At 50.4% G+C, this 16,923-nt stretch overlaps 1 protein-coding gene across 1 annotated transcript in view; it reads left to right on the top strand.

Moving 5' to 3' along the window:
- Positions 1-16,923, top strand: part of LOC122365385 — a 39,607-nt gene that overhangs the window by 18,732 nt on the left and 3,952 nt on the right. Inside the window, exons 7-16 of the mRNA XM_043336549.1 lie at positions 567-709; positions 1,324-1,459; positions 1,735-1,913; positions 4,450-4,654; positions 5,652-5,831; positions 6,450-6,547; positions 10,614-10,698; positions 11,166-11,363; positions 11,785-11,982; positions 16,049-16,179. Of these exons, the coding sequence (XP_043192484.1) occupies positions 567-709; positions 1,324-1,459; positions 1,735-1,913; positions 4,450-4,654; positions 5,652-5,831; positions 6,450-6,547; positions 10,614-10,698; positions 11,166-11,363; positions 11,785-11,982; positions 16,049-16,179 (1,553 nt within the window). The remainder of the gene's footprint in view (positions 1-566; positions 710-1,323; positions 1,460-1,734; positions 1,914-4,449; positions 4,655-5,651; positions 5,832-6,449; positions 6,548-10,613; positions 10,699-11,165; positions 11,364-11,784; positions 11,983-16,048; positions 16,180-16,923) is intronic.

Genomic DNA, 16,923 nt, shown 5'->3' with positions numbered 1-16,923 from the left:
ACTTACCTAGAACATGACATATGGTTGTCATTTGCTTGATTTATTGAAGCGATTCTTGACGTAACCTGCTAGTAATTCATGATGATGCATTAATGACGCATTATTGTGCAATTAATTTTCACAACTCACTTGCCCTTGCTTCTATAAACTAAGTGTACTCGTAAAATAGGGTCCAAGGATATGCTTTTTTGTTACTTACTTTTATTGCACTTTGCTGTGTTAAAATAAAAGTTGTTGCTATTGCCTTTTTACATTCGCATGTCAGCTTATCACTCAGTTCAACACCACTTCTCACTTCCTAACCTGACACGGACGGAAGCTTATGTGTGGCTATCATGTCTCTTACTTCTACCTATTTAAGCAACTTCACGAAATTTTACGCGTACCGGCATGGTGCGTTTGAACACGCTTGGTCCCTCAAAAGAGCACGCAACCGCTTTGCATTATTTCAACATAATGGGTCATTTGTATCTTTTCTTGGCACGTTTTCTGACATGATACCGGTGCACATCAGCCTCCGGCCGTGCATGTGTGGCGCGAGTGAGAGGGCTGTGCTGATTCTGCAGAAACTGTACCAGAAATCGGAGAGCATCGTACTGGAGTCGGAGGAGCCGTGGCTGGAGCGGACGTACCCCTCGTTCACGCCGCGCGGCAGCACGTCCATGAGCTGCAGCGACGCCTTCAGCATCCCGCGCACATCAGGCTTCAGGTGAGAGCCACTTCCCCTCCCAGCTACAGGTGAGAGTGACACCTCCGGCTCGGGGTGAGAGCCGTTTTTCCGAGAGCAGGGGATCCTTACCGCGCCGGATCCATGGAGAGCAGCTGCTGCCATAGATCAGGCGTTTCAGAGAATTCCCTTTCGGAGTACTCGTTATATAACTGTTTTATTACGTTATTTGGTACATTTAAATTCATTTCTTGAGACGTCGCTTTCATTCGCCTATGCTCCTGCCCTTGTTCAATTGATAAGATAAGTATGACCTGACAGTGAGTTACTGTGCTGTGGTTCTCGTCGTGAATCTGCACTAGGTACGTGTTAAAATGTCTGTTCCGTTCACTAGCAATATTTTTGATCCGATCGTCCTCACTGATTGTATTATTCTCCCTGAAGTAATACTGTATGCCTTCGCTCGCATGACTATTCCTTTCTCCCAAATGACGTTTTAACCCACGAAAATGCTCGTATCCCGTATCTCGTATGCTCGTATCCTCAGTGACTTTGTCTCACTTTCAGCCCGGTGACTGTCCCGCAGCGACTCTGTCGCGCAGTGACTCTGTCCCGCAGTGACTATGTCCCGCAGTGACTCTGTCCCGTTCCCGCAGTGACACGCTGTCGATTCCGCGCGGCTCGTCGGCGTTCAGTGACTCGGTGTCGGGAGTTCGGTCGGCCTCGGAGTACGGAGACCCGCTCAGCACACCGAGAGGCTCCACCTTCAGCCGGGCCTCCGAGGGGCAGCTGGTCAGTGTACTCAGAGGGACGCTGATTGGATAGGGACAAAGCAGCTGAGAGGCTATGGTGCAGTGTAACGATCTCCCGATGTGTCCTTACTTGATTAGTGAACTTGGGTCAATTTGGTAACTCTCAAGTGATGATTTATGATTTTACCACTGTATCACACGTTATTGTTTTAACGTATTTGCGTACTTTGGAACTGACTCGAAATATATTTTCATATATCGATTGGTATATAACTACATCCCTGGTTATATCTCGCCATTTTGTCGCCGTTGCAGCTGCTTCCGAAGGCTGGCCACAAGCGTCTGAGCACCAACAGCGCGCCGCCGATGGTGGGCCGGTCGGACAGTGGGGCGCACCACACGCCGCGCACCAGCTTCCAGTACCCGCCGGACAGCCCGCAGAGCATACCGCGAGCCGGCGTGGTGGTCACCTCGTCCCGGCAGAGTCAGCGCAGGTCAGTGCTGGAACAGTCAGAGGCCAGCGCACGTCAGTGCTGTAGGGACCAGCGGCCAGCGCAGGTCAGTGCTGTAGGAGCCAGCGCAGGTCAGTGCTGTAGGGACCAGCGGCAGCGGCCAGCGCAGGTCAGTGCTGTAGGAGCCAGGGCAGGTTAGTAGGTACTAGGTAGTAGGTACTGTATGTAAGAGCCAGAGGGCAGCGCAAGTCAGTGCTGCGGGGGCCAGTTCAGTCTGTACGAGCAAACGCAGGTCAGTGGCGTAACAGCTAGCGCAGGTCAGCTCTGTAACAGCCAACGCAGGTCAGTGCTGGAGAGTGGAGGGGCCAGCGCAGGTCGGTGCTGTATGAGCCAGCGCAGGTCGGTGCTGTATGAGCCAGCGCAGGGCAGTGCTGTAGGCGGCGCTGAGGGCACCGTCGATCTCGGGTAGGTGGCGTCGATAGTCCGGAGTGTAGCCTCAAGCCTGTAACGCAGCCGGGAAAGCCTGTTGTGGGGAGCGGGAGAGATGGCGCTACCGTAGCCGAACGGATGAAAAATCGATGCCGGTGCTAATTTGACCGGAAATAGGTCTTCACTTCGCTGGGTCACTAAAGTTTGGGTCGAGCCCTGCCGCGGGCCACGTCTGGTATGGAGAAGGTAGGTATTGATTTTTCAAACTGATGCCTATAAACCGGTACCTCATTAGGACTGATGAGTTACACTACCTACACGAAAACATAGACGGTACGTTCTGCCTAATGTATGTGGTTTTTGACTAACAAACTTTCGAAAAACGAATGTGGTTGCAGGGCCCTTTCACTCAATGGTGTCCGTTACATCTGCAGTACACTACTAACTCATTTGGGGCATTCGGCCCTCCTAATTCAATTGAGCCAGCTGACAACTGTAAGAGAGGGTTCGTAAAATGTTGATCAAAAAGCGTACCAAATGATAAACCGAATGTGGAGAAAACGGCATCCAAAGTCATTCCATTACTTCCCAAGTAACGTATAGGTATTCCAAATGATTCTCCAATATTAACCCTATTAGTGGCAGGGGGGGGTTGTTTTTATCCACCCCTCAGGTTTTTGGGAAATATCTCCGAAACCGCTGAAGCTACGATGCTGAAATTTTCTGACTTTTCCTAAAACTAAATTGGGCACATTCCCTGAAAATTTCAAGTTCATAACTTTACCAGGGGCGGCTCCAGAGCACTGGGAATTGGGGGGTCCTATTCGTGAAGCGAGTCATTTGGGCGAAGATCACGATGCTGCACCAGTTTTACGAACAGTGAATGAAAGGTATTATGTGATAGCATATACAGTTATTGTGCATCCTCTTTTGACACGTTTTTGCTATAATAGGCGGATCCAGGCGTCCAAAAAGGGGGGTTATGTTTTACCTCCCAACATAGGTGCCCTGACACCGCCTATGCATGACCAATACAATTATAGTCGTTCTCTCATAAGAAAATTGTAACATAACAAGACCATTACCACCCTTTTTAGAAACAGTACCAACAAAAACCTTATTTACTATACTTTTTGTGTACCCCCAATCTCAATTATCTGTATCCGCCTATGATTTTTGAAAATGCATATTTTTAGGATCCATGTGAATTCTTGGTTCATTCTCTATCGATCGGCAAAAGTTGCGTTAAGATTGGTTCAGAAACCTGGCCGTGATAAACAGTCTAAAATGTATCTGCAATTTGCACGTTTTTACCCCCCCTCTACCCCCCTATTGACATTTTTAATTTTTATTTTTTAGAAATGTAGATCACGTTGAGCGAAATCGAATGCCGTTTGAATTTTGAAAATCGGCCCGTTAGATCTCGAGATATCAAGGGGGGGTCGTAAACAGCCCCCCCCCCCCTGCCACTAATAGGGGGTAGCCAGGAGCCTGCCACTAATAGGGTTAAGATGCATTTTCCTCTTTTTGCTGGACTGCTTAGCACAGCATGGACTACGGGCTACGGGGCACGGGCTAATTTAACATAATCGTTCCGCCCTGCCTATATGCGCTGGTTGGATGAATCTGCACACCGGAATTTGTCGCGACTGTGCTGACTGCTGACTCATCTTTTGTGATTTAACCAGCGCAGTCAGATACTGAGTCAGCATTTCGGGCCGGAAATTCTCAATCTCCTTGCGGACAGGAGCAGTTCCGAATTTTAGGTGGCGTTGTACGGGTTCGTATGGGATGGCAGCGTTTGGGAAACAAAATTGCATGTTTCTATGCTATAAATGTTTTTTTTTCTTGTGATTTTCATATTTGTAATTTCTGATGACAGAAACTCCGCTTTGTTAAAGACATCCATCTACCACCCACTATCTCGTGGCTCATCCTCCACTTTGTCCTACCATCCACACCCTCCTATCCCTTCCCCCTCTCAGCGCCAGCAGCCATTCACTTCTCTCTGGCCGCCTCCTACCACCCACCGATAGTGTAATAATACCCGTCTAACTAACTGTTCGTCTTCCACCTCTCTCCCCTACTAAGTCACCAGTACAGCCCACACCAGAGTAAAGTACCCAGCTCTTCCCACCCACACCCACAGGAGCAGCAGCAGCTCGGCAGCCTCCGCGTTCGCCATCGCCACGGCGGGCTCGTCCAACCCTCGCGACCACCCGGCGCCCACTCAGAAGCCGTGGACGGTGGCCGAGCGGCGGCAGAGCTGCAAACGCCAGGAGAGCATCGTCTCCACGGCGGCCACCATGCGCGTGCTCAATGTGCTCCGGCATTGGGTGTCCAAACATTTCCAGGTAGGTGCCGCGGCGAGTGGGGTTTGTTTTGGGAGAGAGGAGGGCTGTTAGTAAGGTGGGATGGAAACGGACACGGTGGGGTATTTTGGTGGGAAGTGAGTGTCCGGGATGACACTCCTGGACACTCACGTCCCAGACGCTGATGAGATATTTGTGTCAGCTTGGTGATTCAGTGGATGAAGGATGACAATAATTGAAAAGGACAAGATCTTTTTCACGGGAAAAGGCTCTTACTAGAAAATTAACTCGACTTCTGCTTGAATCGTGGCGAAATTAGGAGCTATTTGATTGGTTTGTGCATTTCTATCTCTATATATTGCTTTTATCATTTAATTAAGATATGATCATGAGATAAGTTAGCAACAAAAAGTAAAATACCAGTTGCGTCATTGTGCTTATTCGGGGCGTCTGTCTGTATCTATTTTTAGCTAGGGTCAGGCCCGGCCTCCGGTTTCATTAGGCGGCGAGCTGAGGACTGTGGCACACTGCGGCGTTATTCAGCACAAATTACGGCAACGATCCCCCTTCGCTCGCTCATAAGGACCGGGCTAGGCGGCCGGGTCGTCTGCTCTCTCATCGGTTGGTCGTTAGAGACAAGAGTCCGGCCGAGATTCGCGTCTTTGTTTAATATTAGTCCGATGCTTGGTTATCAAGGATCTCGGCGTCAGGCCAAAAATCAGCCCTGTGGCTGGACCGTCTTTGTTCCTTCCTGAAAAGCATCATTCTTCGCGAGCTCTCTGAAAGGCTTGGAGTCGCGGAACTGGAAGGAGGGAGAGTGATAAAGGGAGACGAGAGGAGAGAGAAGGGAGGGAATGGCAACATCGAGAGAGCTCTGTCCGGTAAAGGAGACTGCTGCCCAGCGGGGGCGTGGTCCAATATTCATTGTAGCAGGGCGGCCCGGTTAAATTGTCTGATGTTAGCGTTTCTGTAGCCGACATATATCCTGTGTGACCGTATTCATTGAGAGTGACTGCACCCTGCCCGGGATTGCCCGCAGGACTTTGAGAGTGACACTCAGCTGAAGAACCTGACGATCGAGTTTCTGGAGGACGTCATGAGCTCGCGGTCTATCCTGCCGACGGAGCACAAGGCGGCCAGCCAGCTCTACCACATGATCACGCGCGAGGAGCCCGTCAGGAACCGAGTCACCCTGGATCGGCTGCTGGCACCGCCGCTGGTAAGTAAAGTGACACTGAATTCGTATTATATAATATACTGGATAGACGTACTAGAATTCATTACATTACGAGCCACACTTTTATTATGTCACATTCTTTAGAGATTCATTGTTCCAATTAAAGCATCAAAGATGTAGATAAAAGATGTGATGATATAATATGTTACGGCATAGCGGAATAGAGGAGGAGGCTCATAAGCAGTCTCTTCACTCCACCAAAGTGCCGATATTCTGCCTGCGTTGGCCTGGAGAACTTTCGTAGATCATTAGCGATGTTTGGAGAGCTCCGAGGGATAGCTAGTCGACAATGATGGATGGATGTCGGAGGCAGATGGGAATGTTAAGGGCAAGGAAACATCAGCTTGATGTTTTCTCGGCCACGTTCCACCTGAGTCGAGTCCATGCGCGAGCCATGGCGCCGGCCTGTGACAGGATACTGTGCCGCAATGCATGTCTGTCGTGCGGCGCAGTCTACCTAGCCTGTGCGCTAGACTGGAAAGCGGTCAGGCCAAACCTCCCTGTGCGGTACGCATTATGTGATTCCGTTTTATGCTTACGAAACTGAAAACAGCACCGTTTGTGTGACACTAATCGCTCTGCCCCGCTCCGTTGTTCCAGACTCCTAGCGAGGAGAGTATTGACACTCTGTCTGCGCTGGACATAGCCGAGCAGATGACCTACCTCGACCACCAGATCTTCATGGCCATCAGGAGCGAGTGAGTATTACCTACATCTTTAGCAGTTAGGTGCCAGTGAGTGGCGATGGCATGCAGCAGTCACCCGCAGGTGCTGAAGGTCAGTGAACTTCACAGGTGTCACTTCCGCTTGCCAAGCAATGCTCGATGTATGTAAGCATCAGATGCGATAGCTGTATATCTATTTGAAGAGGTGCTGAGTTGTGAAAAAAGATATATAGTCGAACTTCAAATTTATTGTTGACATAAAGAGCCTCAATTACGAAAATATCACCCTCAAATTCTCGCTTCCTTATCAGCATGTAGCTATGAATTGGCTTTCCTATTAACTGATAAAGTCGTGCTACGCCTCTCGCAATTCTAAACCAATATGTCCGGCACATCATTGGTGGTATGCAGTGAGGATGCTCGCAGTCACGCCATTTGTAAGGCGGCACGGAAAGCTGAGCTGGACTTGGTTAGCTGCAGAAACAGGCCCCGTGGGAAACGCGAATCTCCAAGCGCGATTGCTTATCTCGTTTTTAGGCATACTAAAAAATAAATTATTCTAAATTTATTGGATGAATCTTAGCTGCTCCGTAATTTTACATTTTCCTCAAATAAATGCCACGTCCATTTTTTATATCTGTAATGTCCATGAAGTCCATGGTATCCCCGCGGATCGGATTCGACTGAGCGCGCTCAGCGTCAGCAAGGCCCTATCACCGCGGCCATTTATCGTCAGATTTCAGAGCCTCGCCATAAAATCCGCTACGCATTTTTGTCAGAGCTAAATCTTGATAGTAGAAGTCATTTCCACATAGCTCCAGGCTGCACTGATTTCTGTTCTATCTAGTATTGCAACGGAAAATGCTTATCGTGTCGCTACATTTCCGGCAAGAATATTCGACAATAGAAGAACATCATAAAATATCAAAGTTAGGCATGAATAATGTGCCACGTCTTTTCAATTAGCGATGCCTTAGTATTGGCTGGTCGATATACGTACAGGCTGTCATACATCCGTAGCAGGCGGCAAACCAGTAGCCGCCTCCGCCAGCTGCAGGCAGCTGTTGCAGCAGTTGCCGGCAGCTGCAGCTGCTGCAGCAGCCGGGCCCTGGTGCCGTGGGCCGCTCTTTGATCGTTTCCCTATCGACGACCAGCACAATGCGGCGCCACCGACATGAAATGACGCGGAAAATACAATCAGGCCGCGGCGCGGAGCGTGAGACGCACGGCAGACGGTGAGAAGGAGCGAGCGCGCCTCGTCTTCTCACTGGTCCCGTCCCCCTCGGGAGGGGAGGGGGGCAGGGTCGTTAGGGGCGGCCAATTAGGGTCGCCACCGGAGGCCGGACACGCAGTCGCCAGTGTCCGGCGGCTCGAATCAGCCGCTGATTGGCGACAGCGAGTCCCCGGACCGGACCAGGACAGTGCATTCCCAGTGGTCCCGGGCGGAGGACAACCTGCTAGCAGGGACGGTCACAGCGCTCCCCCGTACCGGACCGGGACAAACTGTGGACAGGGACGGTCACAGCGCTCCCCTTGACCGGACCGGGACAAACTGTGGACAGGGACGGTCACAGCGCTCCCCCTGACCGGACCGGGACAAACTGTGGACAGGGACGGTCACAGCGCATGCTCCCTGACCGGACCGGGACAAACTGTGGACAGGGACGGTCACAGCGCTCCCCCTGACCGGACCGGGACAAACTGTGGACAGGGACGGTCACAGCGCATGCTCCCTGACCGGCGTGGCGTGCCGTTTTTCTGTATGATTCGGTAAATTAGTCACGGATTTGCATGCTTAAAATTTTAACTTATGATTGCGATATATGTGAGATTTATGCGACTTCTTACAAATTTCATAAGTTGTTTCACTTGCACGTACGACTGTTCCACACAGTGACTGAGTCGGGTCCTCCGCAGTGAACACAGTACGCAGTACACAGTACCCACCGATATGTGCGGCTGACATTCGTAGGCTGAGCTGTCGTACGATATATCTCTCACGGCGACGACCACCGACCGGCGCTCCCTGCAGGCGGCGCTGAACACACGATGAATCCTTCTCCATTCATCCACATTCACCTATTTGCGCGCGGCCTGCATCTGTGGATTCTTCCTCTCACTAATTCCTACATTCAACCCTGCCCTCTCTCTCTCCCTCTCTCTCTCTCTCTCTCTCTCTCTCCCTCTCCCTCTCTCTCTCTCTCTCTCTCTCCCTCTCTCTCCGTCTTCCTCTTCCTCTCCCTTTGACTCGGTGTCTCGGCGCGGGGCGCTGAAATCAATGCGTCAGCACGTCTCGTTGGCCACCTTTGCCGTTGAGACCACAACGGCCTCGGGCGAAGAACGGTTGCTGTAAACAATGAGAGGACATTGTGGCATATGAAACGGTGGTTGGGAACTTAACTGCATCTGGGCGACCGGGCTTAGTCTCCCCGGTACGCCATGTCGTATGAATTCATTACAACAAGATGACGGGCATAACCAGCATAGTCTCGTCGAATACCTTCTCCATCGCCCTGTTGGTGGTCATGATTCATCAATCACAGATTCCTCCTTTTATGTAGAGAAGTCTATGCATGCACCTTTCCAACTTCCTCGCAATAACTTGGCACTAACTTGAGACTCTTTTTTCATTCATTCATGTAGACGTCTTCATTCACACAATGAATCCATTTCAGAAGCTGAGCTGTCGTTAGGACTCGCTGTATGCAAACATTCTATATTCGTTCACGCTCGCGCATTTCAGTTCAGCTCCTGGGCTTAGCCTGGTAGTCTATGTAGCTTCATAAACCGCGCGGCTCAGGGTATCTCCCGGCCAGGCAGTTTAAAATATAGTCTAACGGCCCGACAAATTGCCACGGAGTGCGGCGGGCCCGAGCTCCGGCGGCGGTGCGGGCGTTAGCTATACGACCCCGCCACGCCTGTCAGCTGCGGAGGCCGAGCGCCGCCTGAAGGATGTCCTGATTAGCAGCGGCCGACAAGCGGGCCGCCGCGCGTGACGCACGCCGCTGCCGCCCCCGCTGCCGTCCCCGCCGCCCACCGCCCACCGCCCACCGCCCACCGCCCAACTTCCACCGCCCAACGCCCAACTTCCACCGCCTCCGCTGCGCTGTTCAAAGGCTGGTAACAGCCGCTGGCTAATGAGGAGAAAAAACGGTAGATATGCTTCGATCTGGTGCAATGCCTATGAGTTATTCTGTGTCGAGTATCGGCGTGATCGGTGGACACATTGTACACATGCTGCTCGTGAATATTGAAGATATCAAAATATCTCATGTAAATATTCCGAGCGTTTGCGTTTTCGTTTGAGGCAGATCATTAGGGTTTTCTTCCAGCGATCACCTCTACCGGCGAATCTAGTGCTAATGAATGTTGGTGACTAGCTCAGTAAACAGTGTTTCGGAGCGGTTGAGCGATGGCGCTGCCACAGTTCCTTGCTGTTGGTCAGGACTCAGGAGATGCCCTGATGAGGCACTAGCACGCACTGGTGGTCGTGAGGGGAGGGGCACCGGGTGGGGGACCTGGCCGGGTGCACTTATGTACTGACGGACCGACCTACCCCAGGTCAGCTGTGAGCACATGCCCGCTGGTCACCGAGAGAGTGAGAACAGGACGAACAAAAACGATGTAACTTTACAGTACACCCTGCTTGAGACTACGGCTGGGTCTTGAAGGGGAAGGAGAAAGACAAGAGAAGTAGTAGCCGGAGGTTTGTTTCATGTGTAAACGAAAAGATCAGCTTTTACCCAAATAGCTCTAGCACGCTAGATTACAGTTTACTACCAGCTTCTTCAAACATTCACCCACACGCGAAGTAAATACGAGAGTGTATGACCCCTCGATTTACTGTTATGTATTTGAGCTGGTAACGTCGTGCTACATTTATGCTACTGAATCAGGGACAAAGGTGTGGTCTTTACAAATCTGACACGCTCTCTGGAGGTAGCTCCTGTTTGAAGTTTTCCCTTCCTAAACACCGGTGACTATTTGGCTAACATTGTATATGTGACTACTTCAGAAGGGATTTGTGTGTGAATTTCAGCCTTTTTTAGTCCGACATTGTTACGCGAAATTCAGCCCAGCCTTACCCCGGTGTTTTCAGGGAATTTCTCTGTCAAAACTGGATGAAGCCGGAGAAGACGCAGAAAGCGCCCCACATCGTGATGATCACAAGGCGATTCAACGAGGTTAGGACGCCCGCTGAACGCGGATCAGAATCCGCTCCTTTCAGCGCCTAATCTGCTCTCTATGCATTCTGAAAGCTTGCTAAAAGACTCAGAAGAGACGTTTAATGAAAGGCATTGGTGGGTTCGAACAGCTGGTCATTGTATTCAATTGAATGAAAGACTAAAACCTTGTTTTGAACTTGCCGCTTTCAGCTACAGTTTTCACGTAATTCTTTTGATGCTCCCAGTTTCACCAAGGGCTAAATGCATTTCTGCGGCTTGGCGAAGTATCGCACAGTTTCTCCTCTTCTCTTTAAAATATTTAACGTAAATGTATCAGGATTATTTGCCCTCTTCCATACCAATGTCCATCAAATATGTTGTATGACGGAGACGTCACAAAGCAATGACCTCTCAACGAGCCCTCCACCTATCTACTCCACCTCACTACACCTCCGCCTCACCCACGTCCCCGTCACGACCGGCAGATGTCCATGCTCGTGGTATCATCGATCCTCAAGAACAAGAACTCTTCAGACCGAGTGCAAGTGATCGAGAAGTGGGCCGCCGTGGGCGACATCTGCAGGTGTCTGCAGAACTTCAACGGCGTGCTGCAGATCTGCGCCGCCTTCACCAACACACCCGTGTTCCGGCTCAAACGCACCTGGGAGAAAGTCAGTAAAACGGTGAGTCCGGAGGCGCGATAATGCTGCTGCTGAGGGTTTCTGGGTCAGGGATGGAGGTGCTTCGTCATAGTTTTCTCGGCGAAGTGTTGATAAATACCTGTGAATTAGGCGTCCTTTAGGCTTTCTGAATATTTATTTTGGGCTTCAACAACAACTCCATCGAAATTCAGGTGTAACGTTTATATGGAATCATTATGCAAAACGACCACATACACAATTGTGTATTAGCTACAAATAATAATATCAGCTATTATAAAGTTCATTCCTTGCTGGGGACTTCAAAATATGTTGATGTTTTGTCAACAATCACGAATCTGTAACCTGAACCTTTTTTGAAGTATATTTTCTTATGAAGCCAAACGATGCTGACCATCCATCTTCCACGCGGGCCCCTGACAGTCCTGCATGCTCGGGCCCACAGGCAAAACAGACGGTCAGTCGGCTGCAGAAGCTAGTCTCGTTCGAGGGCAACTTTCGGAACCTGCGGGACACCCTTCACCGCTGCGACCCGCCCTGTATCCCCTACCTGGGCATGTACCTGACCGAGCTGAGCTTCATCGAGGAGGGCACACCCAACTTCACCGACGACGGGCTGCTCAACTTCGCCAAAATGCGCATGGTGAGTGCACAGTGCACACTGAATTTTGCACAGTCTCGGCTCTGGTGTGTAATTGCATGGGGACGGGGACAACTTACGTCCTAACGGGCAATAGCGGCTGCATTTTATTTCGCCTAGTGAGCAATGGTTTCAGTTTATTAATGTGTCTTCAGCAAGACACATTAATAAAGAAGTAAAGCATCTTCTTTACTCTTATATCGGTTCAGCTTCTATCTCCCTCACTCACTCATTTTTTTTTTCTCTCTCTCTCTCTCTCTCTCTCTCTCTCTCTCTCTCTCTCTCTCTCTCTCTCTCTCTCTCTCTCTCTCTCTCTGTCCCTCTCCCTCTCTTCATTCGACTTTTGTTTGATATGTACCATGGTTTTAACGCTCCGCTGCAGAAGACTCGACAAAGCTCCATTTGTGAATCGGCTTTAGAAAATCTCATCCATTTATCAGACAATCTTCACCATGACATTGTGGACATTGGAGAATCCTGTAATAAAGAGCCTGGCTAGTTGTCGTTTATTGGCTGTCACGCATAAAGAAAGACATCTAATGATATTACATATCCCATGGGCGATGTTGTCTGTTGAGGCCATTCTTAGATTGCATTGACTCAGGCCTATTGCAGTTTCGATCCTTTCACATATTTCCTTGCTATCTAAATATTTCCTTGCTGTAGTTTCTATTTTTTGTTAAACGTCACAGTTCTTCATGGCCAGCAGCATAAGCACATTCGGTATGAGCTAGATAACAGGCATGCTGCAATGCACTTAAAATAAATGCCTATGCTTGACAAATTTTCACTGACAACGCCTGAAAGCTTGCGAAAACGCCGGTCTTTTCTGTCCAATCAGTAATCACGTCATTCTCTTTCACAACCATCCGTTGGGGGCTTTCCTGCAGAGCATCTCGAACAAAATGTGTAAACTAACTACTGCATCGGTCAACCATAGACTTTTTACGGTGACAGATGTCTTTTTTACGTCGTCGTCATCGCCCGTTGGTGTAGCTACCGATACCGAGCGCGGATTCACTGAACAGATAGACTGTGCCGCAGTGCATTCGTGTACCGCGGAACAGCATCGCGACAGGCGGCAGCGCTACGCTACGGCATGGAGTGGGCGGAGGATGAGTGGGTGGGCACTGCGCGAGCCGCGAGAAGTATAAACTGTGCTGACAGATGCTAGTTGTTGGACTGCTGTCCCCGTCTTGAGATGTTAGCTTCATAGCAGTTCAGTCACTTGCCTTTCCGGTCGTCGTCAAGCTTTTTGAAGGGCCCGGTTGTTGCCGCCATTGCGCCGTATGCGTCCTGCCCTTCGAAGCCCGGACCACTCCGCTACCGAGGCATTAGTCTCGGAAAGTGGGAACTTGGTGCCGTGTATGTATCTCTGAATATGTTTTTGTGGTTTCTTTAGTAATGGGATCCATGTCGGACCTATTTTACCGCTGGGATTTGCTGGTAAGCGTCTTGTGCGCGGCTAGGCTTCCTTGATCTATCCGATTTTCTAGTATGGCTCTTTGTCGATAATCGCGGTCCCGTTCCAGGCTATTCGGTGATATTATTCGGACATACACGCTCTGCCACACTGAATTTCAGTGTGATGTGTCTGTGTGTTGGGGGGGGGAGGGGAGGGGCAGTGACCAGCCGCGGTATTCGAGATGGCGTCGTCCGCCCGTGGCGGCGCCTCGCAGCCTGCTTACTAGTCGACCCTTTAACCCGGCAGTTGCTGGGGTATTTCGCCACCCACCGTTTGCTGGGGGGGGGCGTTAAACGCCCCCAGCCGATAACTCGAGAACCGCTAGGCGCAGCGAAACGCACGAGGCGGCAAACGAAAGAACGCGACGAGACGCTTCAGATGAGTACTTTAAAGTTGAATTTTGAGGTCACAGGTCGGGTCAAGGTCAGGTCAAACACCTGAAATCGGGCTTTCAGTAGCATGGACTTCAGGACTTCGCAATGGGCGCCTCTCGTCATAAACTCTGTTAAAACGGTGCACAATCCATCATATAAGGCCTACAAGAGTGTCAGCTCCATGTAGGGGTCAGTCAAGCATAGGTCAGGGTCAAGGTCAGGTCAACCGGGCAGGCACATATCCCCGAAAATCAAAACTGATATTCGCAGCCTGTGACACATGTTTTATGGGTAATTTGGGGCGTAGAACACGATGGTGACATTCATTTTATCATATGTGTACGTGTTTGGCTAAAAAAGTTCAATTTAAGAAATGTATGTATCATGGTCCTGAAGTAGTCACGAGAAATTGCCAAGATTCAGTTCACGATTTTGGAAAATGCGTAACGATAATCAATTATCGAAGATAGCCATTTGATTGTCCATGGTATTGGCAGTCTAATGGCGTTTACGGCATGTCTGTATGTCTATTCTGTGATTTTATATGATTTTTTGAAGATATGCCGTTTTTGGTCGAAAACTCAGAAATCATGACGTCACTAACATCTCGATATCTCAAAAAATTTCCGACCGATTTTTTTGAAACTTTGTCACAATAAACTTCAATCAATTCCCTACAGGTACCCAAAATTTGGCGCGCCTGCGGCGCGCCGTTTTTATGCTATGGCCCGGCGAAAAAAGTGGGGGCGTTTAACGCCCCCCCCCAGCAACTCGCGGGTTAAGACATCCTGCCAAGAGCGGGCCGCATTGATCATTGTGGTGTGCTGACTGGGCGGCCGGCCGCTGACGAGGGGCCGACGCCGCGCCGACGGTCGGTCGGTCGGCCAGAGCGGCCGCGCAGCGCGGCGAGAGAGCGGCTACCGCTGCAGGACGGCCGGACGGCGCTGGGACACATTGCCTACTTACCTTACCTACTGAGACACATTACAGCCACAGGCATTAGGCCACAAGCCACACCTCATGAAATGTCAGTAGGAACAGTTCAGCCAATGCCCAATACTATACTACAATACGAAAATAAAAAAGTTTCCTTTTGAAATTGCACAAATGTCGCAGCAAATATTGCAGTTAAACCCTCAGCTAATGATCTTACGCATTTTACTCACCACAACAAAAAGTATAAATTAACCCTCGCATGTGTAGGGGGGGGTCGGATGGACCCCCCCCATGGTTTTTCGCGAATAACTCGCGTAAAAAGCGGCCGATCGCGACGAAACTTTTAGTACCCTCGCATTGATCAATTTTACACCTGCCCTGAAAATTTCATGACCCTGACCCAAATGACCTTTGACCTGTGACCTCTTTTCCGAGACCATGTTTGGCCGGAATCGCGATTTCGCGTATGTCGGCTCGCACTAGCCGCGTGTTTGCAAGCTTTTCGTGGTTTCAAACGTTCAAACATGTGATTTGATGTTACTCCCGTGTGTGTCAAGGTCACCTGAAGGTCAGGTCAGGTCATTGACCTTTGGTGACCTCGGGTGACCTCGGGTCACTTTTTCGAGTTTTACATGTTTCTAGGCTAGTTTTTGGAGCTGAATTCGAATTTAGCAACCATTTGAACATTTACGAAGTAGTTTTGGTGACTTCGTAACATGTTACGAAGCTGTCAGAGGCGGTTGACACGTACTACGAATACCCGTCACGACGCCTACTGGTTGACCTGACCTGACCTGACCCGACCTGGTCTAAATGCTTCAAGACATCATCTGTGATCAAAACTAACACGATATTCGTGATCAGCACCCCGAAAAACCCCTTAGCAGCCACACTTTACGACTTTCTAAACAGTTCCCGATTTTCCCGACTTTGGGTCATTGACCTGACCTGGAAGGTCAACCAATGACCTAGGACCTTAAAATTGGGTATCATCGGCTTCCTCTCGTCACGGGCAACACGCTCGTTTTTTCCGCGAAGCTCTAGCTCAATCAGGGGCCAAACGGCAAGGGGGGGGGTCCAACCGACCCCCCCCCCCCCTACACATTAGAAGCTGGCAAACGCCGCACACATGCGAGGGTTAAAAGGAGAAATGGAAATGTCGTTTTATTTTTGCCAGGACTCCAATGTTGCGCTGACGAACCGACTGGTGCAATGGGTGCAATATAGGGACTGGTGCCGACTGGCATGCATGTCGTGCCTGCAGGCATTCACAAAGTCTCCCGTTCATTCACAGATTGCGCACGTGATTCGGGAGAACAGGCGCTTCCAGCAGACGCCATACAAGATCGAGTACAAAGCCAAGGTGTCCGCCTATCTGCTGGACGCGTCCGCCTGCGGTCTCAGCAACGATGACCTCTACGAGATGTGAGTACCCGCTGAGCTCCTCCGCTTAGGAGGTGGTGACTTGCAACGAGCAGGGGCGCGGGAACTACTTTCCGACTGGGGGGGCACACCATAATAGAGATCAACCTAGGGTACCCCCAAATCTAGTTTTCTCACCGGTTTTAGGCCACTTATTTTTCACCCCTCGGCTTTTTCAACAAAAAAAAAAAAAACATTTGCAAAACAAATGTGGTATTCCGTCTCAAAGCTGTGGGGGCACCGCCCCCACGGCCCCAGAGTTGGGGGGGGGGGAGGCAAGCTGCCCCCACTGCCCCCCCCCCGGCTCCCGCGCCTATGGCAACGAGTCAGAAAGTCTCACATCTCTCTTCAGAAAGGCATCGCTTTCAAACGCCTTTGTACTCGTACGCCGTCTTCATCATCGTTTGATGTTAGAAATCAATTATAGGATGTCCAAAGTTCATTTGCTAGACGGCTCACGCTTGACTTTGCTCTTGTAATTGTGAGAAGTTCTTCCACGCACGATTTTGCCAAAACTTCACGGCACCTTTGACCGTGCTGACCTCCCGTCGTCCAATGACGATCTGCGGCCTTCCCTCTGAGTCCGATGCTGTCTGAGTCCCCCCCCCCCCCCCACGGCGAATAGCGGCAGCGGCAGTGTTTTATCGGGCGGTCATTACCAGAGGGGGAGGGGGAGGGGTGCAATACAGTCGGCCTGACGTCACGCTCAGTAAACACTCGGGTGTTGGCCCCTGTCCATTATCAGTC

The sequence above is a fragment of the Amphibalanus amphitrite genome, unplaced genomic scaffold (assembly GCF_019059575.1).
Source record: "Amphibalanus amphitrite isolate SeventyFive unplaced genomic scaffold, NRLGWU_Aamphi_draft 000737F_arrow, whole genome shotgun sequence".
Lineage (NCBI taxonomy): Eukaryota > Metazoa > Arthropoda > Thecostraca > Balanomorpha > Balanidae > Amphibalanus > Amphibalanus amphitrite.
This window is presented reverse-complemented; position numbering and strand designations above follow the sequence as displayed.